The sequence below is a fragment of the Hemitrygon akajei genome, chromosome 3 (genome assembly GCF_048418815.1).
Source record: "Hemitrygon akajei chromosome 3, sHemAka1.3, whole genome shotgun sequence".
Lineage (NCBI taxonomy): Eukaryota > Metazoa > Chordata > Chondrichthyes > Myliobatiformes > Dasyatidae > Hemitrygon > Hemitrygon akajei.
Genome location: NC_133126.1, coordinates 210,256,655 through 210,280,079, shown reverse-complemented (window position 1 = coordinate 210,280,079; position 23,425 = coordinate 210,256,655). Strand labels below are relative to the sequence as shown.

Here is a 23,425-nt window from a genome sequence, read left to right as displayed (position 1 = left end):
CATATTGTAGCCACTAGGAAATAGTTACCTGTATATAAGTGATTATATAAAATGCAAACAGATATTTAATTTTAAAACTGCAGTTAAAACATCAATTAAACAGTCTAACCTAGAGTTAAAGAGTCTGATCCAACACTGTAGCCAGTGACAGGGAGCTATGAACTGCAGTATCCCTCTGTACCTTCACACTATTCACTGTTATTTCTGTTCATATTTCAACACATTATTTAGATGCTACACAGTATTATAATACATTTCCAAATGAACTAATGAAGTTTAAAGTGATTGTGGGAGCTGGTGCCGGTGTTTCACGAGAGGGTGGAAATAGCTGGGGATAAAGAAAGTTGGACCTTGGAATAAGGAAATCATATCCCAGGTACAAAACACAGGGAATGTTGAATCATTAGCATAATCCAAAACCCTGGGGAGAGAACGGAGCTGTGGGGAGTGATACCGAGTGGACTGTGGGGAGAGAGTGGGTCAGTGGGATTAGTTTGGGGACTGACACAGGACTGTGAGGAGAGAGTGGGACAGTGGGATTAGTTTGGGGACTGATACAGGACTGTGAGGAGAGAGTGGGTCAGTGGGATTAGTTTGGGGACTGCTACAGGACTGTGGGGAGAGAGTGGGACAATGGGATTAGTTTGGGGACTAATACAGGACTGTGGGGAGAGAGTGGGACAGGGGGATTAGTTTGGGGACTGATACAGGACTGTAGGGAGAGAGTGGGACAGTGGGATCAGTCTGGGGACTGATACAGGACTGTGGGGAGAGAGTGGGTCAGTGGGATCAGTCTGGGGACTGATACAGGACTGTGAGGAGAGAGTGGGTCAGTGGGATCAGTCTGGGGACTGACACAGGACTGTGAGGAGAGAGTGGGACAATGGGATTAGTTTGGGGACTGATACAGGACTGTGGGGAGAGAGTGGGACAGGGGGATTAGTTTGGGGACTGATACAGGACTGTGGGGAGAGAGTGGGACAGTGGGATTAGTTTGGGGACTGACACAGGACTGTGAGGAGAGAGTGGGACAGTGGGATTAGTTTGGGGACTGATGCAGGACTGTGGGGAGAGAGTGGGACAGTGGGATCAGTCTGGGGACTGATACAGGACTGTGGGGAGAGAGTGGGTCAGTGGGATTAGTTTGGGGACTGATACAGGACTGTGGGGAGAGAGTGGGACAGTGGGATTAGTTTGGGGACTGATACAGGACTGTGGGGAGAGAGTGGGACAGTGGGATTAGTTTGGGGACTGATACAGGACTGTGGGGAGAGAGTGGGTCAGTGGGATTAGTTTGGGGACTGACACAGGACTGTGGGGAGAGAGTGGGACAGGGGGATTAGTTTGGGGACTGATACAGGACTGTGGGGAGAGAGTGGGACAGGGGGATTAGTTTGGGGACTGATACAGGACTGTGGGGAGAGAGTGGGACAGTGGGATTAGTTTGGGGACTGACACAGGACTGTGAGGAGAGAGTGGGACAGTGGGATTAGTTTGGGGACTGATGCAGGACTGTGGGGAGAGAGTGGGACAGTGGGATCAGTCTGGGGACTGATACAGGACTGTGGGGAGAGAGTGGGTCAGTGGGATTAGTTTGGGGACTGATACAGGACTGTGGGGAGAGAGTGGGACAGTGGGATTAGTTTGGGGACTGATACAGGACTGTGGGGAGAGAGTGGGACAGTGGGATTAGTTTGGGGACTGATACAGGACTGTGGGGAGAGAGTGGGTCAGTGGGATTAGTTTGGGGACTGACACAGGACTGTGGGGAGAGAGTGGGACAGGGGGATTAGTTTGGGGACTGACACAGGACTGTAGGGAGAGAGTGGGACAGGGAGATTAGTTTGGGGACTGATACAGGGCGGTGGGGAGAGAGTGGGACAGTGGGATCAGTCTGGGGACTGATACAGGACTGTGGGGAGAGAGTGGGACAGGGGGATTAGTTTGGGGACTGATGCAGGACTGTGGGGAGAGAGTGGGACAGTGGGATCAGTCTGGGGACTGATACAGGACTGTGGGGAGAGAGTGGGACAGGGGGATTAGTTTGGGGACTGATACAGGACTGTGGGGAGAGAGTGGGACAGTGGGATTAGTTTGGGGACTGATACAGGACTGTGGGGAGAGAATGGGACAGTGGGATTAGTTTGGGGACTGATACAGGACTGTGGGGAGAGAGTGGGACAATGGGATTAGTTTGGGGACTGATACAGGACTGTGAGGAGAGAGTGGGACAGTGGGATCAGTCTGGGGACTGATACAGGACTGTGGGGAGAGAGTGGGACAATGGGATTAGTTTGGGGACTGATACAGGACTGGGGAGAGAGTGGGACAATGGGATTAGTTTGGGGACTGATACAGGACTGTGGGGAGAGAGTGGGACAGTGGGATTAGTTTGGGGACTGATACAGGACTGTGAGGAGAGAGTGGGACAGGGGGATTAGTTTTGGGACTGATACAGGACTGTGGGGAGAGAGTGGGACAGTGGGATCAGTCTGGGGACTGATACAGGACTGTGGGGAGAGAGTGGGACAGGGGGATTAGTTTGGGGACTGACACAGGACTGTGGGGAGAGAGTGGGACAGTGGGATTAGTTTGGGGACTGATACAGGGCGGTGGGGAGAGAGTGGGTCAGTGGGATTAGTTTGGGGACTGATACAGGACTGTGGGGAGAGAGTGGGTCAGTGGGATTAGTTTGGGGACTGATACAGGACTGTGGGGAGAGAGTGGGACAGGGGGATTAGTTTGGGGACTGATACAGGACTGTGGGGAGAGAGTGGGACAGTGGGATTAGTTTGGGGACTGATACAGGACTGTGGGGAGAGAGTGGGGAGTGGGATTAGTTTAGGAACTGATATAGGACTGTGGGGAGAGAGTGGGACAGTGGGATTAGTTTGGGGACTGATACAGGACTGTGGGGAGAGAGTGGGACAGTGGGATTAGTTTGGGGACTGATACAGGACTGTGGGGAGAGAGTGGGTCAGTGGGATTATTTTGGGGACTGATACAGGACTGTGGGGAGAGAGTGGGACAGGGGGATTAGTTTGGGGACTGATACAGGACTGTGGGGAGAGAGTGGGACAGTGGGATTAGTTTGGGGACTGATACAGGACTGTGGGGAGAGAGTGGGACAGTGGGATTATTTTGGGGACTGACACAGGTCTGTGGGGAGAGAGTGGGACAGGGGGATTAGTTTGGGGACTGATACAGGACTGTGGGGAGAGAGTGGGTAAGTGGGATTATTTTGGGGACTGATACAGGACTGTGGGGAGAGAGTGGGACAGGGGGATTAGTTTGGAGACTGATACAGGACTGTGGGGAGAGAGTGGGACAGGGGGATTAGTTTGGAGACTGATACAGGACTGTGGGGAGAGAGTGGGACAGGGGGATTAGTTTGGAGACTGATACAGGGTGGTGGGGAGAGAGTGGGACAGTGGGATTAGTTTGGGGACTGATACAGGACTGTGGGGAGAGAGTGGGACAGGGGGATTAGTTTGGAGACTGATACAGGACTGTGGGGAGAGAGTGGGACAGGGGGATTAGTTTGGGGACTGATACAGTACTGTGTGGAGAGAGTGGGACAGGGGGATTAGTTTGGGGACTGATACAGTACTGTGTGGAGAGAGTGGGACAGGGGGATTAGTTTGGAGACTGATACAGGACTGTGGGGAGAGAGTGGGACAGGGGGATTAGTTTGGGGACTGATACAGGACTGTGGGGAGAGAGTGGGACAGTGGGATTAGTTTGGGGACTGATACAGGACTGTGGGGAGAGAGTGGGTCAGTGGGATTAGTTTGGGGACTGATACAGGACTGTGGGGAGAGAGTGGGACAGTGGGATTAGTTTGGGGACTGATACAGGACTGTGGGGAGAGAGTGGGTCAGTGGGATTAGTTTGGGGACTGATACAGGACTGTGGGGAGAGAGTGGGACAGTGGGATTAGTTTGGAGACTGATACAGTACTGTGGGGAGAGAGTGGGACAGGGGGATTATTTTGGGGACTGATACAGGACTGTGGGGAGAGAGTGGGACAGTGGGATTAGTTTGGGGACTGATACAGGACTGTGGGGAGAGAGTGGGGAGTGGGATTAGTTTAGGAACTGATATAGGACTGTGGGGAGAGAGTGGGACAGTGGGATTAGTTTGGGGACTGATACAGGACTGTGGGGAGAGAGTGGGACAGTGGGATTAGTTTGGGGACTGATACAGGACTGTGGGGAGAGAGTGGGTCAGTGGGATTATTTTGGGGACTGATACAGGACTGTGGGGAGAGAGTGGGACAGGGGGATTAGTTTGGGGACTGATACAGGACTGTGGGGAGAGAGTGGGACAGTGGGATTAGTTTGGGGACTGATACAGGACTGTGGGGAGAGAGTGGGACAGTGGGATTATTTTGGGGACTGACACAGGTCTGTGGGGAGAGAGTGGGACAGGGGGATTAGTTTGGGGACTGATACAGGACTGTGGGGAGAGAGTGGGTCAGTGGGATTATTTTGGGGACTGATACAGGACTGTGGGGAGAGAGTGGGACAGGGGGATTAGTTTGGAGACTGATACAGGACTGTGGGGAGAGAGTGGGACAGGGGGATTAGTTTGGAGACTGATACAGGACTGTGGGGAGAGAGTGGGACAGGGGGATTAGTTTGGAGACTGATACAGGGTGGTGGGGAGAGAGTGGGACAGTGGGATTAGTTTGGGGACTGATACAGGACTGTGGGGAGAGAGTGGGACAGGGGGATTAGTTTGGAGACTGATACAGGACTGTGGGGAGAGAGTGGGACAGGGGGATTAGTTTGGGGACTGATACAGTACTGTGTGGAGAGAGTGGGACAGGGGGATTAGTTTGGGGACTGATACAGTACTGTGTGGAGAGAGTGGGACAGGGGGATTAGTTTGGAGACTGATACAGGACTGTGGGGAGAGAGTGGGACAGGGGGATTAGTTTGGGGACTGATACAGGACTGTGGGGAGAGAGTGGGACAGTGGGATTAGTTTGGGGACTGATACAGGACTGTGGGGAGAGAGTGGGTCAGTGGGATTAGTTTGGGGACTGATACAGGACTGTGGGGAGAGAGTGGGACAGTGGGATTAGTTTGGAGACTGATACAGTACTGTGGGGAGAGAGTGGGACAGTGGGATTATTTTGGGGACTGATACAGGACTGTGGGGAGAGAGTGGGGAGTGGGATTAGTTTGGAGACTGATACAGGACTGTGGGGAGAGAGTGGGTCAGTGGGATTATTTTGGGGACTGATACAGGACTGTGGGGAGAGAGTGGGTCAGTGGGATTAGTTTGGGGACTGATACAGGACTGTGGGGAGAGAGTGGGTCAGTGGGATTATTTTGGGGACTGATACAGGACTGTGGGGAGAGAGTGGGACAGTGGGATTAGTTTGGGGACTGATACAGGACTGTGGGGAGAGAGTGGGTCAGTGGGATTAGTTTGGGGACTGATACAGGACTGTGGGGAGAGAGTGGGTCAGTGGGATTATTTTGGGGACTGATACAGGACTGTGGGGAGAGAGTGGGACAGTGGGATTAGTTTGGGGACTGATACAGGACTGTGGGGAGAGAGTGGGTCAGTGGGATTAGTTTGGGGACTGATACAGGACTGTGGGGAGAGAGTGGGTCAGTGGGATTATTTTGGGGACTGATACAGGACTGTGGGGAGAGAGTGGGACAGTGGGATTAGTTTGGGGACTGATACAGGACTGTGGGGAGATAGTGGGACAGTGGGATTAGTTTGGGGACTGATACAGGACTGTGAGGAGAGAGTGGGTCAGTGGGATTATTTTGGGGACTGATACAGGACTGTGGGGAGAGAGTGGGACAGTGGGATTCGTTTGGGGACTGATACAGGACTGTGGGGAGAGAGTGTGGGACAGTGGGATTAGTGTGGGGACTGACACAGAACTGTGGGGAGAGAGTGGGACAGTGGGATTAGTTTGGGGACTGATACAGGACTGTGAGGAGAGAGTGGGTCAGTGGGATTATTTTGGGGACTGATACAGGACTGTGGGGAGAGAGTGGGTCAGTGGGATTAGTTTGGGGACTGATACAGGACTGTGGGGAGAGAGTGGGTCAGTGGGATTATTTTGGGGACTGATACAGGACTGTGGGGAGAGAGTGGGACAGTGGGATTAGTTTGGGGACTGATACAGGACTGTGGGGAGAGAGTGGGACAATGGGATTAGTTTGGGGACTGATACAGGACTGGGGAGAGAGTGGGACAATGGGATTAGTTTGGGGACTGATACAGGACTGTGGGGAGAGAGTGGGACAGTGGGATTAGTTTGGGGACTGATACAGGACTGTGAGGAGAGAGTGGGACAGTGGGATCAGTCTGGGGACTGATACAGGACTGTGGGGAGAGAGTGGGACAATGGGATTAGTTTGGGGACTGATACAGGACTGGGGAGAGAGTGGGACAATGGGATTAGTTTGGGGACTGATACAGGACTGTGGGGAGAGAGTGGGACAGTGGGATTAGTTTGGGGACTGATACAGGACTGTGAGGAGAGAGTGGGACAGGGGGATTAGTTTTGGGACTGATACAGGACTGTGGGGAGAGAGTGGGACAGTGGGATCAGTCTGGGGACTGATACAGGACTGTGGGGAGAGAGTGGGACAGGGGGATTAGTTTGGGGACTGACACAGGACTGTGGGGAGAGAGTGGGACAGTGGGATTAGTTTGGGGACTGATACAGGGCGGTGGGGAGAGAGTGGGTCAGTGGGATTAGTTTGGGGACTGATACAGGACTGTGGGGAGAGAGTGGGTCAGTGGGATTAGTTTGGGGACTGATACAGGACTGTGGGGAGAGAGTGGGACAGGGGGATTAGTTTGGGGACTGATACAGGACTGTGGGGAGAGAGTGGGACAGTGGGATTAGTTTGGGGACTGATACAGGACTGTGGGGAGAGAGTGGGGAGTGGGATTAGTTTAGGAACTGATATAGGACTGTGGGGAGAGAGTGGGACAGTGGGATTAGTTTGGGGACTGATACAGGACTGTGGGGAGAGAGTGGGACAGTGGGATTAGTTTGGGGACTGATACAGGACTGTGGGGAGAGAGTGGGTCAGTGGGATTATTTTGGGGACTGATACAGGACTGTGGGGAGAGAGTGGGACAGGGGGATTAGTTTGGGGACTGATACAGGACTGTGGGGAGAGAGTGGGACAGTGGGATTAGTTTGGGGACTGATACAGGACTGTGGGGAGAGAGTGGGACAGTGGGATTATTTTGGGGACTGACACAGGTCTGTGGGGAGAGAGTGGGACAGGGGGATTAGTTTGGGGACTGATACAGGACTGTGGGGAGAGAGTGGGTCAGTGGGATTATTTTGGGGACTGATACAGGACTGTGGGGAGAGAGTGGGACAGGGGGATTAGTTTGGAGACTGATACAGGACTGTGGGGAGAGAGTGGGACAGGGGGATTAGTTTGGAGACTGATACAGGACTGTGGGGAGAGAGTGGGACAGGGGGATTAGTTTGGAGACTGATACAGGGTGGTGGGGAGAGAGTGGGACAGTGGGATTAGTTTGGGGACTGATACAGGACTGTGGGGAGAGAGTGGGACAGGGGGATTAGTTTGGGGACTGATACAGGACTGTGGGGAGAGAGTGGGTCAGTGGGATTATTTTGGGGACTGATACAGGACTGTGGGGAGAGAGTGGGACAGTGGGATTAGTTTGGGGACTGATACAGGACTGTGGGGAGAGAGTGGGACAATGGGATTAGTTTGGGGACTGATACAGGACTGGGGAGAGAGTGGGACAATGGGATTAGTTTGGGGACTGATACAGGACTGTGGGGAGAGAGTGGGACAGTGGGATTAGTTTGGGGACTGATACAGGACTGTGAGGAGAGAGTGGGACAGTGGGATCAGTCTGGGGACTGATACAGGACTGTGGGGAGAGAGTGGGACAATGGGATTAGTTTGGGGACTGATACAGGACTGGGGAGAGAGTGGGACAATGGGATTAGTTTGGGGACTGATACAGGACTGTGGGGAGAGAGTGGGACAGTGGGATTAGTTTGGGGACTGATACAGGACTGTGAGGAGAGAGTGGGACAGGGGGATTAGTTTTGGGACTGATACAGGACTGTGGGGAGAGAGTGGGACAGTGGGATCAGTCTGGGGACTGATACAGGACTGTGGGGAGAGAGTGGGACAGGGGGATTAGTTTGGGGACTGACACAGGACTGTGGGGAGAGAGTGGGACAGTGGGATTAGTTTGGGGACTGATACAGGGCGGTGGGGAGAGAGTGGGTCAGTGGGATTAGTTTGGGGACTGATACAGGACTGTGGGGAGAGAGTGGGTCAGTGGGATTAGTTTGGGGACTGATACAGGACTGTGGGGAGAGAGTGGGACAGGGGGATTAGTTTGGGGACTGATACAGGACTGTGGGGAGAGAGTGGGACAGTGGGATTAGTTTGGGGACTGATACAGGACTGTGGGGAGAGAGTGGGGAGTGGGATTAGTTTAGGAACTGATATAGGACTGTGGGGAGAGAGTGGGACAGTGGGATTAGTTTGGGGACTGATACAGGACTGTGGGGAGAGAGTGGGACAGTGGGATTAGTTTGGGGACTGATACAGGACTGTGGGGAGAGAGTGGGTCAGTGGGATTATTTTGGGGACTGATACAGGACTGTGGGGAGAGAGTGGGACAGGGGGATTAGTTTGGGGACTGATACAGGACTGTGGGGAGAGAGTGGGACAGTGGGATTAGTTTGGGGACTGATACAGGACTGTGGGGAGAGAGTGGGACAGTGGGATTATTTTGGGGACTGACACAGGTCTGTGGGGAGAGAGTGGGACAGGGGGATTAGTTTGGGGACTGATACAGGACTGTGGGGAGAGAGTGGGTCAGTGGGATTATTTTGGGGACTGATACAGGACTGTGGGGAGAGAGTGGGACAGGGGGATTAGTTTGGAGACTGATACAGGACTGTGGGGAGAGAGTGGGACAGGGGGATTAGTTTGGAGACTGATACAGGACTGTGGGGAGAGAGTGGGACAGGGGGATTAGTTTGGAGACTGATACAGGGTGGTGGGGAGAGAGTGGGACAGTGGGATTAGTTTGGGGACTGATACAGGACTGTGGGGAGAGAGTGGGACAGGGGGATTAGTTTGGAGACTGATACAGGACTGTGGGGAGAGAGTGGGACAGGGGGATTAGTTTGGGGACTGATACAGTACTGTGTGGAGAGAGTGGGACAGGGGGATTAGTTTGGGGACTGATACAGTACTGTGTGGAGAGAGTGGGACAGGGGGATTAGTTTGGAGACTGATACAGGACTGTGGGGAGAGAGTGGGACAGGGGGATTAGTTTGGGGACTGATACAGGACTGTGGGGAGAGAGTGGGACAGTGGGATTAGTTTGGGGACTGATACAGGACTGTGGGGAGAGAGTGGGTCAGTGGGATTAGTTTGGGGACTGATACAGGACTGTGGGGAGAGAGTGGGACAGTGGGATTAGTTTGGGGACTGATACAGGACTGTGGGGAGAGAGTGGGTCAGTGGGATTAGTTTGGGGACTGATACAGGACTGTGGGGAGAGAGTGGGACAGTGGGATTAGTTTGGAGACTGATACAGTACTGTGGGGAGAGAGTGGGACAGGGGGATTATTTTGGGGACTGATACAGGACTGTGGGGAGAGAGTGGGACAGTGGGATTAGTTTGGGGACTGATACAGGACTGTGGGGAGAGAGTGGGGAGTGGGATTAGTTTAGGAACTGATATAGGACTGTGGGGAGAGAGTGGGACAGTGGGATTAGTTTGGGGACTGATACAGGACTGTGGGGAGAGAGTGGGACAGTGGGATTAGTTTGGGGACTGATACAGGACTGTGGGGAGAGAGTGGGTCAGTGGGATTATTTTGGGGACTGATACAGGACTGTGGGGAGAGAGTGGGACAGGGGGATTAGTTTGGGGACTGATACAGGACTGTGGGGAGAGAGTGGGACAGTGGGATTAGTTTGGGGACTGATACAGGACTGTGGGGAGAGAGTGGGACAGTGGGATTATTTTGGGGACTGACACAGGTCTGTGGGGAGAGAGTGGGACAGGGGGATTAGTTTGGGGACTGATACAGGACTGTGGGGAGAGAGTGGGTCAGTGGGATTATTTTGGGGACTGATACAGGACTGTGGGGAGAGAGTGGGACAGGGGGATTAGTTTGGAGACTGATACAGGACTGTGGGGAGAGAGTGGGACAGGGGGATTAGTTTGGAGACTGATACAGGACTGTGGGGAGAGAGTGGGACAGGGGGATTAGTTTGGAGACTGATACAGGGTGGTGGGGAGAGAGTGGGACAGTGGGATTAGTTTGGGGACTGATACAGGACTGTGGGGAGAGAGTGGGACAGGGGGATTAGTTTGGAGACTGATACAGGACTGTGGGGAGAGAGTGGGACAGGGGGATTAGTTTGGGGACTGATACAGTACTGTGTGGAGAGAGTGGGACAGGGGGATTAGTTTGGGGACTGATACAGTACTGTGTGGAGAGAGTGGGACAGGGGGATTAGTTTGGAGACTGATACAGGACTGTGGGGAGAGAGTGGGACAGGGGGATTAGTTTGGGGACTGATACAGGACTGTGGGGAGAGAGTGGGACAGTGGGATTAGTTTGGGGACTGATACAGGACTGTGGGGAGAGAGTGGGTCAGTGGGATTAGTTTGGGGACTGATACAGGACTGTGGGGAGAGAGTGGGACAGTGGGATTAGTTTGGAGACTGATACAGTACTGTGGGGAGAGAGTGGGACAGTGGGATTATTTTGGGGACTGATACAGGACTGTGGGGAGAGAGTGGGGAGTGGGATTAGTTTGGAGACTGATACAGGACTGTGGGGAGAGAGTGGGTCAGTGGGATTATTTTGGGGACTGATACAGGACTGTGGGGAGAGAGTGGGTCAGTGGGATTAGTTTGGGGACTGATACAGGACTGTGGGGAGAGAGTGGGTCAGTGGGATTATTTTGGGGACTGATACAGGACTGTGGGGAGAGAGTGGGACAGTGGGATTAGTTTGGGGACTGATACAGGACTGTGGGGAGAGAGTGGGTCAGTGGGATTAGTTTGGGGACTGATACAGGACTGTGGGGAGAGAGTGGGTCAGTGGGATTATTTTGGGGACTGATACAGGACTGTGGGGAGAGAGTGGGACAGTGGGATTAGTTTGGGGACTGATACAGGACTGTGGGGAGATAGTGGGACAGTGGGATTAGTTTGGGGACTGATACAGGACTGTGAGGAGAGAGTGGGTCAGTGGGATTATTTTGGGGACTGATACAGGACTGTGGGGAGAGAGTGGGACAGTGGGATTCGTTTGGGGACTGATACAGGACTGTGGGGAGAGAGTGTGGGACAGTGGGATTAGTGTGGGGACTGACACAGAACTGTGGGGAGAGAGTGGGACAGTGGGATTAGTTTGGGGACTGATACAGGACTGTGAGGAGAGAGTGGGTCAGTGGGATTATTTTGGGGACTGATACAGGACTGTGGGGAGAGAGTGGGTCAGTGGGATTAGTTTGGGGACTGATACAGGACTGTGGGGAGAGAGTGGGTCAGTGGGATTATTTTGGGGACTGATACAGGACTGTGGGGAGAGAGTGGGACAGTGGGATTAGTTTGGGGACTGATACAGGACTGTGGGGAGAGAGTGGGTCAGTGGGATTAGTTTGGGGACTGATACAGGACTGTGGGGAGAGAGTGGGTCAGTGGGATTATTTTGGGGACTGATACAGGACTGTGGGGAGAGAGTGGGACAGTGGGATTAGTTTGGGGACTGATACAGGACTGTGGGGAGATAGTGGGACAGTGGGATTAGTTTGGGGACTGATACAGGACTGTGAGGAGAGAGTGGGTCAGTGGGATTATTTTGGGGACTGATACAGGACTGTGGGGAGAGAGTGGGACAGTGGGATTCGTTTGGGGACTGATACAGGACTGTGGGGAGAGAGTGTGGGACAGTGGGATTAGTGTGGGGACTGACACAGAACTGTGGGGAGAGAGTGGGACAGTGGGATTAGTTTGGGGACTGATACAGGACTGTGGGGAGAGAGTGGGACAGTGGGATTCGTTTGGGGACTGATACAGGACTGTGGGGAGAGAGTGTGGGACAGTGGGATTAGTGTGGGGACTGACACAGAACTGTGGGGAGAGAGTGGGACAGTGGGATTAGTTTGGGGACTGATACAGGACTGTGGGGAGATAGTGGGACAGTGGGATTAGTTTGGGGACTGATACAGGACTGTGAGGAGAGAGTGGGTCAGTGGGATTAGTTTGGGGACTGATACAGGACTGTGGGGAGAGAGTGGGACAGTGGGATTCGTTTGGGGACTGACACAGGACTGTGGGGAGAGAGTGGGTCAGTGGGATTATTTTGGGGACTGATACAGGACTGTGGGGAGAGAGTGGGGAGTGGGATTAGTTTGGAGACTGATACAGGACTGTGGGGAGAGAGTGGGACAATGGGATTAGTTTGGGGACTGATACAGGACTGTGGGGAGAGAGTGGGACAGTGGGATTATTTTGGGGACTGATACAGGACTGTGGGGAGAGAGTGGGACAGGGGGATTAGTTTGGGGACTGATACAGGACTGTGTGGAGAGAGTGGGACAGTGGGATTAGTTTGGGGACTGATACAGGACTGTGAGGAGAGAGTGGGACAGGGGGATTAGTTTGGGGACTGATACAGGACTGTGAGGAGAGAGTGGGACAGGGGGATTAGTTTGGGGACTGATACAGGACTGTGGGGAGAGAGTGGGACAGTGGGATTAGTTTGGAGACTGATACAGGACTGTGTGGAGAGAGTGGGACAGTGGGATTAGTTTGGGGACTGATACAGGACTGTGAGGAGAGAGTGGGACAGGGGGATTAGTTTGGGGACTGATACAGGACTGTGAGGAGAGAGTGGGACAGGGGGATTAGTTTGGGGACTGATACAGGACTGTGAGGAGAGAGTGGGACAGGGGGATTAGTTTGGGGACTGATACAGGACTGTGTGGAGAGAGTGGGACAGGGGGATTAGTTTGGGGACTGATACAGGACTGTGGGGAGAGAGTGGGACAGTGGGATTAGTTTGGGGACTGATACAGGACTGTGGGGAGAGAGTGGGACAGGGGGATTAGTTTGGAGACTGATACAGGACTGTGTGGAGAGAGTGGGACAGGGGGATTATTTTGGGGACTGATACAGGACTGTGGGCAGAGAGTGGGACAGTGGGATTAGTTTGGGGACTGATACAGGACTGTGGGGAGAGAGTGGGACAGGGGGATTAGTTTGGAGACTGATACAGTACTGTGTGGAGAGAGTGGGACAGGGGGATTAGTTTGGGGACTGATACAGTACCGTGTGGAGAGAGTGGGGAGTGGGATTAGTTTGGAGACTGATACAGTACTGTGTGGAGAGAGTGGGACAGGGGGATTATTTTGGGGACTGATACAGGACTGTGGGCAGAGAGTGGGACAGTGGGATTAGTTTGGAGACTGATACAGGACTGTGTGGAGAGAGTGGGACAGGGGGATTATTTTGGGGACTGATACAGGACTGTGGGCAGAGAGTGGGACAGTGGGATTAGTTTGGAGACTGATACAGGACTGTGGGGAGAGAGTGGGACAGTGGGATTAGTGTGGGGACTGATACAGTACCGTGTGGAGAGAGTGGGACAGGGGGATTATTTTGGGGACTGATACAGGACTGTGGGCAGAGAGTGGGACAGGGGGATTAGTTTGGAGACTGATACAGGACTGTGGGGAGAGAGTGGGACAGTGGGATTAGTGTGGGGACTGATACAGTACCGTGTGGAGAGAGTGGGACAGGGGGATTATTTTGGGGACTGATACAGGACTGTGGGCAGAGAGTGGGACAGGGGGATTAGTTTGGGGACTGATACAGGACTGTGGGGAGAGAGTGGGACAGTGGGATTAGTGTGGGGACTGATACAGTACCGTGTGGAGAGAGTGGGACAGGGGGATTAGTTTGGAGACTGATACAGTACCGTGTGGAGACAGTGGGACAGTGGGATTAGTTTGGGGACTGATACAGGACTGTGTGGAGAGAGTGGGACAGGGGGATTAGTTTGGGGACTGATACAGTACTGTGGGGAGAGAGTGGGACAGTGGGATTATTTTGGGGACTGATACAGGACTGTGGGGAGAGAGTGGGACAGTGGGATTAGTTTGGGGACTGACACAGGGCTGTGTGGAGAGAGTGGGACAATGGGATTAGTTTGGGGACTGACACAGGGCTGTGTGGAGAGAGTGGGTCAGGGGGATTAGTGTGGGGACTGATACAGGACTGTGTGGAGAGAGTGGGACAGTGGGATTAGTGTGGGGACTGATACAGGACTGTGTGGAGAGAGTGGGACAATGGGATTAGTTTGGGGACTGATACAGGACTGTGTGGAGAGAGTGGGACAATGGGATTAGTTTGGGGACTGATACAGGACTGTGGGGAGAGAGTGGGACAGTGGGATTAGTTTGGGGACTGATACAGGACTGTGGGGAGAGAGTGGGACAGTGGGATTAGTTTGGGGACTGATACAGGACTGTGGGGAGAGAGTGGGACAGTGGGATTAGTTTGGGGACTGATACAGGACTGTGTGGAGAGAGTGGGACAGGGGGATTAGTTTGGGGACTGATACAGGACTGTGTGGAGAGAGTGGGACAGTGGGATTAGTTTGGAGACTGATACAGGGCGGTGTGGAGAGAGTGGGACAGTGGGATTAGTTTGGGGACTGATACAGTACCGTGTGGAGAGAGTGGGACAGTGGGATTAGTTTGGGGACTGATACAGGACTGTGGGGAGAGAGTGGGACAATGGGATTAGTTTGGGGACTGATACAGGACTGTGGGGAGAGAGTGGGACAATGGGATTAGTTTGGGGACTGATACAGTACTGTGGGGAGAGAGTGGGACAGTGGGATTAGTTTGGGGACTGATACAGGACTGTGGGGAGAGAGTGGGACAGTGGGATCAGGAATGCTACAAGACAAAGGGAAGAAACCAGGGCAGTGGGATTAAGATGAACTACTAGAATTGATCTGTCAGTGAACGAGATTATATTATTGAACCCCTGAAGCATTTGATTTAAAAGGTGGACTGGGATTCGGCTTCAGGCTGCTTGTCCCATTGAACTTATCTAATACATTGACACTGTCTGCTTTCTTTTCCATTCAGGAGCTGTGCGGCCCATACGTATTTGTCATTTTCGCCTGCCTGCTCATTGGCTTCACCTTGTTCACCTACTTCAGGGTTCCCGAGACAAAAGGCAAGACGTTCGAGCAGATCGCACAAGGTTTCCGGCGCAAGAAATCCTCGTCACGAAAGCAGAAAGCCTCCGCTACTGAACTGGAACACCTGGGCAGCACAGATGCCTAGATGAGAGGAGGACCCTGCGGGCTTGCTCTCGAGCACGGTGCGGCCTGGAGCAGGAGCCGTGCAGAGAGAGACTTGGCAGAGAGCATGTTGCTTTCAAGCTACTGTTTACAATATTCCCTTGCCTCTGTGGATGACCTGCCTTGCCTGCTTGTTTTGCGTGAAGAAGTACCTGATAGAAGACACTGGGGCAAGAAGACATTCCGTTCTGCCGGAGCTCTCAGTCATCAAGATGGAGCTTGGTTTGTCCAGGAATTCAAACGTGACCTCGGGGAAAGTCCTGATGAAGGATCTCGGCCCAAAACATTACCTCTTCATTCCCTTTCATAGACACTGCCTGAGTTCCGCGAGCATTTTGTGTGTGTTGCTCTGGATATCCAGCACCTGAAGAATTTCTTGTGTGCAGGGGAAGCCCTGTCATTTCTTCGGCTCAGTTTACGATGTCTTTGGAGAGAGCGAGTGACAGACAGCTCAAGTATCTTTCTCAGGTCTTTAAGGACACTCTGTGTTTCACTGTGGACAGTGAAAAACGCTCACGCTCCTTCTGAACGAGAGCTCAGTGTTGTCTCCATTGGCCTTGTGACACATTCAGATTCACACTTATTTATCACGTCTACAGTGAAACGCTTCATTTGCATTACCAACCGACACAGCTGATACACGTGTCACTTGTATTGTTTACAAAGTAAGGTCCTTGGACCTGTCTCCGATAGGCAGAAAGATCCGAGCTCCAATTATCTGGTTAGAACGACGAAACTTTTTTTATTAGGACAGAACATAGCAACCATGACTTATCGCAGTGTGTATGGACCCCCCCCCCCCCACCAGCCCGTTAGTGAGGGCTCGAGGAACTGCCCCCAAGCCCCCCACCCCAAATGCTCTATTTTATACCCTCTCCACTGATATGAAATTCTGCTGTGAACGGACCATTACCTAACACCATCTCGAACCAGCGAATTAGAACAATCATAACTAGTCACCTCTCTTCACGACTCCCACCCCTGTGTTCCACTGACCTCCAGCCTCCCTCAGTTCTTCCCTTACTCACTTAAGCCCATCATTCACAGTAACGTGGTGGTGAGAGCCACGCGAGTAAAGCTGAGGGTTTTCCGGAGGTCAGCATTCAATCCCAGTGCCGTCTGTAAGGAGTCTCTGTAGGTCCTCCCCGTGAAGTCCGTGGGTTTCCTCCGGTTTCCTCCCACTGCCCAAAGTCGCACCGATTAGTAGGTCTTTGTACAGTGTTCTATGGTGAGGCTAGGGTTAAATTGGGGGTTGCTGGGTGGTGCAGCTCGAAGGGCTGATTCTGTGCTATATCTCACTGACTTTTAAAAGAATGTTATTCCGCTAGTCCCAGTGCTCTGCACCCAGACCATGGCCCTATCCAAATTCCTTTTAAGTATTGAAATCCAACCCACATTCACCACTTCCACTGGCAGCTGGTTCCACGCTCTGACCACCCTCATGTTGTCCCTAAACATTACACCTTTCACCTCTGGTTCTAGTCTCTCCCATCCTCCATGGAGAATGTCTGCAAGCATTTACCCTTTCTATGCCCCTCTTGTTGGGAATATGCCACACATGAAGGCCAGGAGATAGACTTGGTTGTCAGAGGCTGTTTGAAATGCACGTCATTGGGAGCATTGAATAGGGAGTGGGAGCTTATCGCCACTACCTCTACCCTGCTATAACATCCCTCTGTTCATCCTGTACCTGCCAGGAACTGCACTTCCAACCAGCAGGGGTTTATTGTGGTCATGGAACCTTGAACTATTCTCCTTAATCATTGCTTGTATGAAAAATACAAATACTTCAAGCCAATCAAAGGGAGGTTTCCATCGAGGCCAGCATTCTCAGTCCAACACTATTATCTTATGGTCTCCCATCCCATTATTACACCCTTGCCTGGTGTCGGTGGTGGGGGGGTGGGTTTGGTTAGTGAGGTTGGAGGAAGGAGAGGGCTGGGGAAGGAGTGATTTCTTTCCCCTGTGACCCCTCGGTCAGGTGGTTCACTTGTGCTTGCATGGCGGACATGGGTACCCCACTAGCCTAAGACTATTACAGCTCGGTGTTCAGATTTCAGAGTTCGATCGTGGCATCCCCTATAAGGAGTTTTTACATCCTCCCCATGGAACCGCGTGGGTTTCCTGCAGGTGCTCTAGTTTCCTCCCACAGTCCAAAGATGGGCAGGTTAGTAGGGTAATTGTCCTGTGGTTAGGCTGGGGTTAAATAGGTGGGTTGCTGGGTGACACAGCTCAGGGGCTGGACAGGGCCTGTTCCGCACTGTGGTTCTAAATAAAAACAAACAATGAAAACATCAGGGTAGGTGCAAGGAACAACACGGGGGCATCAGGTGTCCTAGTCCATCCCTTCTCTCCCCGAACCCTGCACCATCTGACCCGTAGCTACGGTAGCAGAGGACACACTCCTGTGAAACTCTAGTCGGTGGGACTGTGGGCGGGGGGGGAGTGTGATGGTAGAGAGCCTCCAAGCTGTCTCTGTGTTCACGTTCCTTGTCTCCCTCCCCTCTGGACGGTGAGTGCTTGCCACACCAGAAACAGTGATGGGGAAATCCCTTTGGCCCGCGACCTCTCAACCTACTCTAAAACCAAAGGCAATCCTTCCCTCCCACAGAGCCCACCATTTCTTTTATCCATGTGCCCAAGAATCTCTTAAATGTTCCTAATGTATCTGCCTCTACCATCACCCCTGGCAGGGGTTCCACCCCCCCCCCACTCTGCGTAAATAACCTCTGACATCCCCTTACTCTTTCCTCCAATCACCTTAAAAATTATGCTCCCTCATATCTGTCTGGGGAAAAGTCATTGGCTGTCCACTTGATCTTATCATCTTGTACACCTCCATCAAGTCTCCTCTCATTCTCCTTCACTCCAAAGAGAAAAGCCCTAACTCGCTCAACCTATCCTGATAGTATCCCTCTAATCCAGGCAGCGTTCTCATAAATCTCCTCTGCACCCTCTCTAAAGCTTCCATATCCTTCCCATAACGAGGTGACAGAGTTGAACCCTATATTCCGATACTACAGATAGAGTATTCCAAATATATTCCCAGTATTATCCTTGCACATGCGGCCCCCTTCCAGCCTGTATCCCATCTGCTGAGCAGATGTTTGTACCCTGCCACAGGCCCACATTTCACACACCCAGTTTTATTTTAAGAATTAAAACATCTAATTTTATTTTATTAAATATTTGAAATTTCGTAATGTAAATCTGTGGATTTTTCTGAAAGAATTTTGATTTCAATAAAGTGTTCTTTGACAGAGAAGATCTCTTGAAGAACTTTTATTCCACACCCAGGAAGGTGAGGTCAGAGGTTGAGACACAGGGGTTAGCTCCCTCCACATGCTCCCATCTCATACGCAAAGGGGCACCATGGTAACGTCACAGCTAGACGACGCTATTGCAGCTCAGGGCATTGGAGTTTGGAGTTGAAATCCAACATCTGCTGTAAGGAATTTGTACGTTCTCCCCTGACCATATGGATTTCCTCCATGTGCTTCAGTTTCCTCCTACCAGTTAGTAAGTTTATTGGTCAAAATAAATTGTCCCGTGATTAGGCGAGGGTTACTGGACAGTGTGGCTCAAGGGACCGGAAGATCCTGGCACAATCTGTGTGGATTGGTGATAACATCTCCACCTCCTGACAATCAACACTGACACACCACTGGGATGTGTGCTTAGCCCACTGCTCCACTCTCTACACCCAAGCTAGGCACAGCCCAAATGCTGATGATACAACCATTGTTGGCAGAATCTCAGATGGTGACAACAGGGTGTACAGGACTGAGATATACCAACGAGTTGAGTGGTGTAAGACAAGGGTAAAAAGGGTAACATGAGGGAAGACAAACCAATCCTCACAGAGGAACCTGAAGTGGAGAGAGTGAGCAGTTTCAAGTTCCTGGGTGTCAATATCTCTGAGGACCTAACCTGGTGCCAACATAATTGATGCAGCTATAAGGAAGACAAGACAGCAGCTATATTTCCTTATGAGTTTGAGGAAATTTGGTTTGTCACCTAAAACACTCAAAAACCTAGATATATCATGGAGAGCATTCCGATAGACTGCATAACCATCTGGTATGGAGGGCTACTGCAAAGGATTAAAGTAAGTTGCAGAAAGTTGTAAAATTAGTCAGTTCCATCATGGGTACTAGCCTCTGTAGTATCCCAGAATCTTCAGGGAGCAGTGACTCAGGAAAGCAGCGTCCATCATTAAAGACCCCCACCACCCAGGACGTGCCCTCTTCTCATTGCTACCATCAGAGGGGAGGTACGGGAGCCTGAAGACACACACTCAGTGATTCATGAACAGCTTCTTCCCCTCTGCCAACAGATTTCTGAATGGACAATGAGCCCATGAACATTACTTCAATACTTTTTTAATTTCTGTTTTTGCACTACATATTTTGACTGAACTATTTAATATACATATATATAATTGCTGTAATTCAGGTTTTTTCTATATTAATCATATACCGCTGTAGCAAATTTAACAAATTTCACAACATATGCCAGAGATGTTAAATCTGATTCTGATTCTAATTCTGACTCCTGGGTAATGATGGATGTCGCCTTTTGAGGCACGTGAAGAGGTTCTCGATGGTGGGGAGGCTAGTGTCCATGAGCCTACAACCCTCTTCAGTTTTTGTCCAACACTTTGCATTGGCGTCTTCATACCTTTTGTACCACCAAGTGAGCTTCAAGACGGATAGGTCCCAGGGCCTGATGGGATTTACCTCACCTTATTGAAGGAGGTAAGAGATGAGATTGCTGGGCCCCTGATCAGTATTTTTGTGTCCTCTCTAGCCACAAGCAAGGTCCCAGAGGACTGGCAATTGGCTAATGTCGTACGTGTAGGCACAGAGCGGGATAAAGGATCCTTGTCTGGTTGGCTGCTGGTGACTAGTGATGTTCCACAGGGTTCGGTGTTGAGACCACTTCTGTTTATGTTGTATGGCAATAATTCGGATGACAGAACTGATGGCTTCGTGGCCAAGTTTGTGGATGACATGAAGATAGGTGGAGGGGCAGGTAGTGTTGAAGAAGCAGGGAGTCTGCAGAAGGGCTGAGACAGACTGGAGAATGGGAAAAGAAGTGGCAGATGGAATATAGTGTAGGAAAGTGTATGGTCATGCACTTCAGTAGAAAGAATAAAGATGTAGACTAAAGGGGGAGAAAATTCAAAATGTCAGGTGCAAAGGGACTTGGGTGTTGTCGTGCAGGTTTCTGTAAAGGCTAACTTGCAAGTTGGGTCAGTGGTGAGGAAGGGAAATGCAATGTTGGCAATCATTTTGAGAAGACTAGAATATAAAAGCAAGAATGTGAGGCTGAGAGTTTGGAGTATTGACAGCATTCTGGGCCTGTTATCTCAGAAAGGGAGTACTGATATTGGACAGGATCCAAAGGAGGCTCATGAGAATGATTAGTAACATAGAAACCCTACAGCACAATACAGGCCCTTCTGCCCACAAAGCTGTGCCAAACCTGTCCCTGCCTTAGAACTACCTAGGCTTTACCCATAGCCTCTATTTTTCTAAGCTCCATGTAGACATCCAGCAGTCCCTTAAAAGATCCTATCATTTCCGCCTCCACCACCGTTGCTGGCAGCCCATTCCACGCACTCACCACTCTCTGTGTAAAAAAAACACCCCTGACATCTCCTCTGTACCTACTTCCAAGCACCTTAAAATTATGCCCTTTCATGCCAGCCATTTCAGCCCGGGGGAAAAGCCTCTGACTATCCACACGATCAATGCCTCTCATCATCTTGTACACTTCTATCAGGTCACCTCTCATCCTCCGTCGCTCCAAGGAAAAAAGGCCGAGTTCACTCAACCTATTCTCATAAGGCATGCTCCCCAATCCAGGCTACATCCTTGTAAGGACATTGTCAGGGGTAAGTTTTTTTTACACAGAGGGTTGTGAGTGCCTGGAATGACTTGCCAGGGATGGTGGTGGAGGCTAAAACATTAGGGGTATTTAAGAGCCTCTAGGACAGGCACATGGATGAAAGAAAAATGGAGTGTTATGGGGTAGTGTGAGTTTAGTACTTTTTTTAAAGGATTATATGGGTCAGCACAACATGGAGGGCTGAAGGGCCTGTACTGTGCTGTAGTGTTCTATGGTTCTAAAACTCCTCTGCACCCTTTCTATGGTTTCCATGTCCTTCCTGTAGTGAGGTGACCAGGACTAAGCACAGTAATCCAAATGGAGTCTGACCAGGGTCCTATATAGCTGCAACATTACCTCTTGGCTCTTAAACTCAATCCCACGATTGATAAAGGCCAATGCACCGTATTCCTTCTTAAACACAGAGTCAACCTGCGCAGCTGCTTTGAGTGTCCTATGGACTCGGACCCCAAGATCCCTCTGATCCTACACACTGCCAAGAGTCTTACCATTAATACTATATTCTACCATCATATTTGACCTACCAAAATGAACGACCTCACACTTACCTGGGTTGAACTCCATCTGCCACTTCTCAGCCCAGTTTTGCATCCTATCAATGTCCCGTTGTAACCTCTGACAGCCCTCCACACTATCCACAATACCCCCAACCTTTGTGTCATCAGCAAATTTACTAACCCATTCCTCCACTTCCTCATCCAGGTCATTTATATAAATCACAAAGAGTAAGGGTCCCAGAACAGATCCCTGAGACACCACCAGTCACCGACCTCCATGCAGAATATGACCCATCTACAACCACTCTTTGCCTTCTGTGGGCAAGCCAGTTCTGGATCCACAAAGCAATGTCCCCTTGAATCCCATGCCTCCTTACTTTCTCAATAAGCCTTGCATGGGGTACCTTAAAAGTGTCTTGCTAAAATCCATATACACTACATCTACGGCTCTTCCTTCATCAACATGATTAGTCACATCCTCAAAAAATTCAATCAGGCTCGTAAGGCACGACCTGCCTTTGACGAAGCTATGCTGACTATTCCTAATCATATTATGCCTCTCCAAATGTTCATAAATCCTGCTTCTCAGGATCTTCTCCCTCAACATACCAACCATTGAATTAAGACCCACTGGTCTATAATTTCCTGGGCTATCCCTATTTCCTTTCTTGAATAAGCAAACAACATCCGCAACCCTCCAATCCTGACCTCTCCTGTCCTCACTGATGATGCAATGATCATTGCCAGAGGCTCAGCAATCTCCTCCCTTGTTTCCCACAGTAGCCTGGGGAACATCTTGTCTGGTCCCAGTGCCTCATCAAACTTGATGCTTTCCAAAAGATCCTCTTCCTTAATATCTACATGCTCAAGCTTTTCAGCCCGCTGCAAGTCATCCCTACAATCGCCAAGATCCTTCTCTGTAGTGAATACTGAAGCAAAGTATTCATTAAGTACCTCTGCTATTTCCTCCGTTTCCATACACACTTTTCCACTGCCACCCTTGACAGGTCCTATTCCCTCATGTCTTATCCTCTTGCTCTTCACATACTTGTAGAATGCCTTGGAGATTTCCTTAATCCTGTCCGCCAAGGCCCCATGGACCTTCTGGCTTTCCCAATTTCATTCTTAACCTCCTTCCTGCTAGCCTTATAATCTTCTAGATTCCTGTCATTACCTAGTATTTTGAACTTTTGGTAAGCTCTTCTTTCTTCTTGACTAGATTTAGAGCAGCCTTTGTACACCACTGATCTTGTACCCTCCCATCCTTTCCACGTCTCATTGGAACGTACCTACTCAGAACCCCAAGCAAATATCCGCAGAACATTTGCCACACTTCTTCCATGCATTTCCCTGAGAACATCTGCTTCCAATTTCTGCTTCAAAGTTCCTGCCTGATAGCCTCATATTTCCCCTTACACCAATTAAACACTTCCCAAACTTGTCTGTTCCTATCCCTCTCCAATGCTATGGTAAAGGAGATAAGAGTTGTGATCACTATCTCCAAAATGCTCTCCCACTGAGAGACCAGGTTCATTCCCCAATACCAGATCAAGTACAGCCTCTCTTCTTGTAGGCTTACCTACACATTGTGTTAAGAAACCTTCCTGAACACACC

The 23,425-nt window shown here is 50.9% G+C and overlaps 1 protein-coding gene across 1 annotated transcript in view; it reads left to right on the top strand.

Annotated features, from left to right (window-relative positions):
* Positions 1–18,665, top strand: part of slc2a2 (solute carrier family 2 member 2) — a 100,751-nt gene extending 82,086 nt beyond the window's left edge. Inside the window, exon 11 of the mRNA XM_073041793.1 lies at positions 15,183–18,665. Within this exon, the coding sequence (XP_072897894.1) occupies positions 15,183–15,383 (201 nt within the window). The 3' untranslated portion in view covers positions 15,384–18,665. The remainder of the gene's footprint in view (positions 1–15,182) is intronic.
* The last annotated feature ends 4,760 nt before the right edge of the window (positions 18,666–23,425 follow it).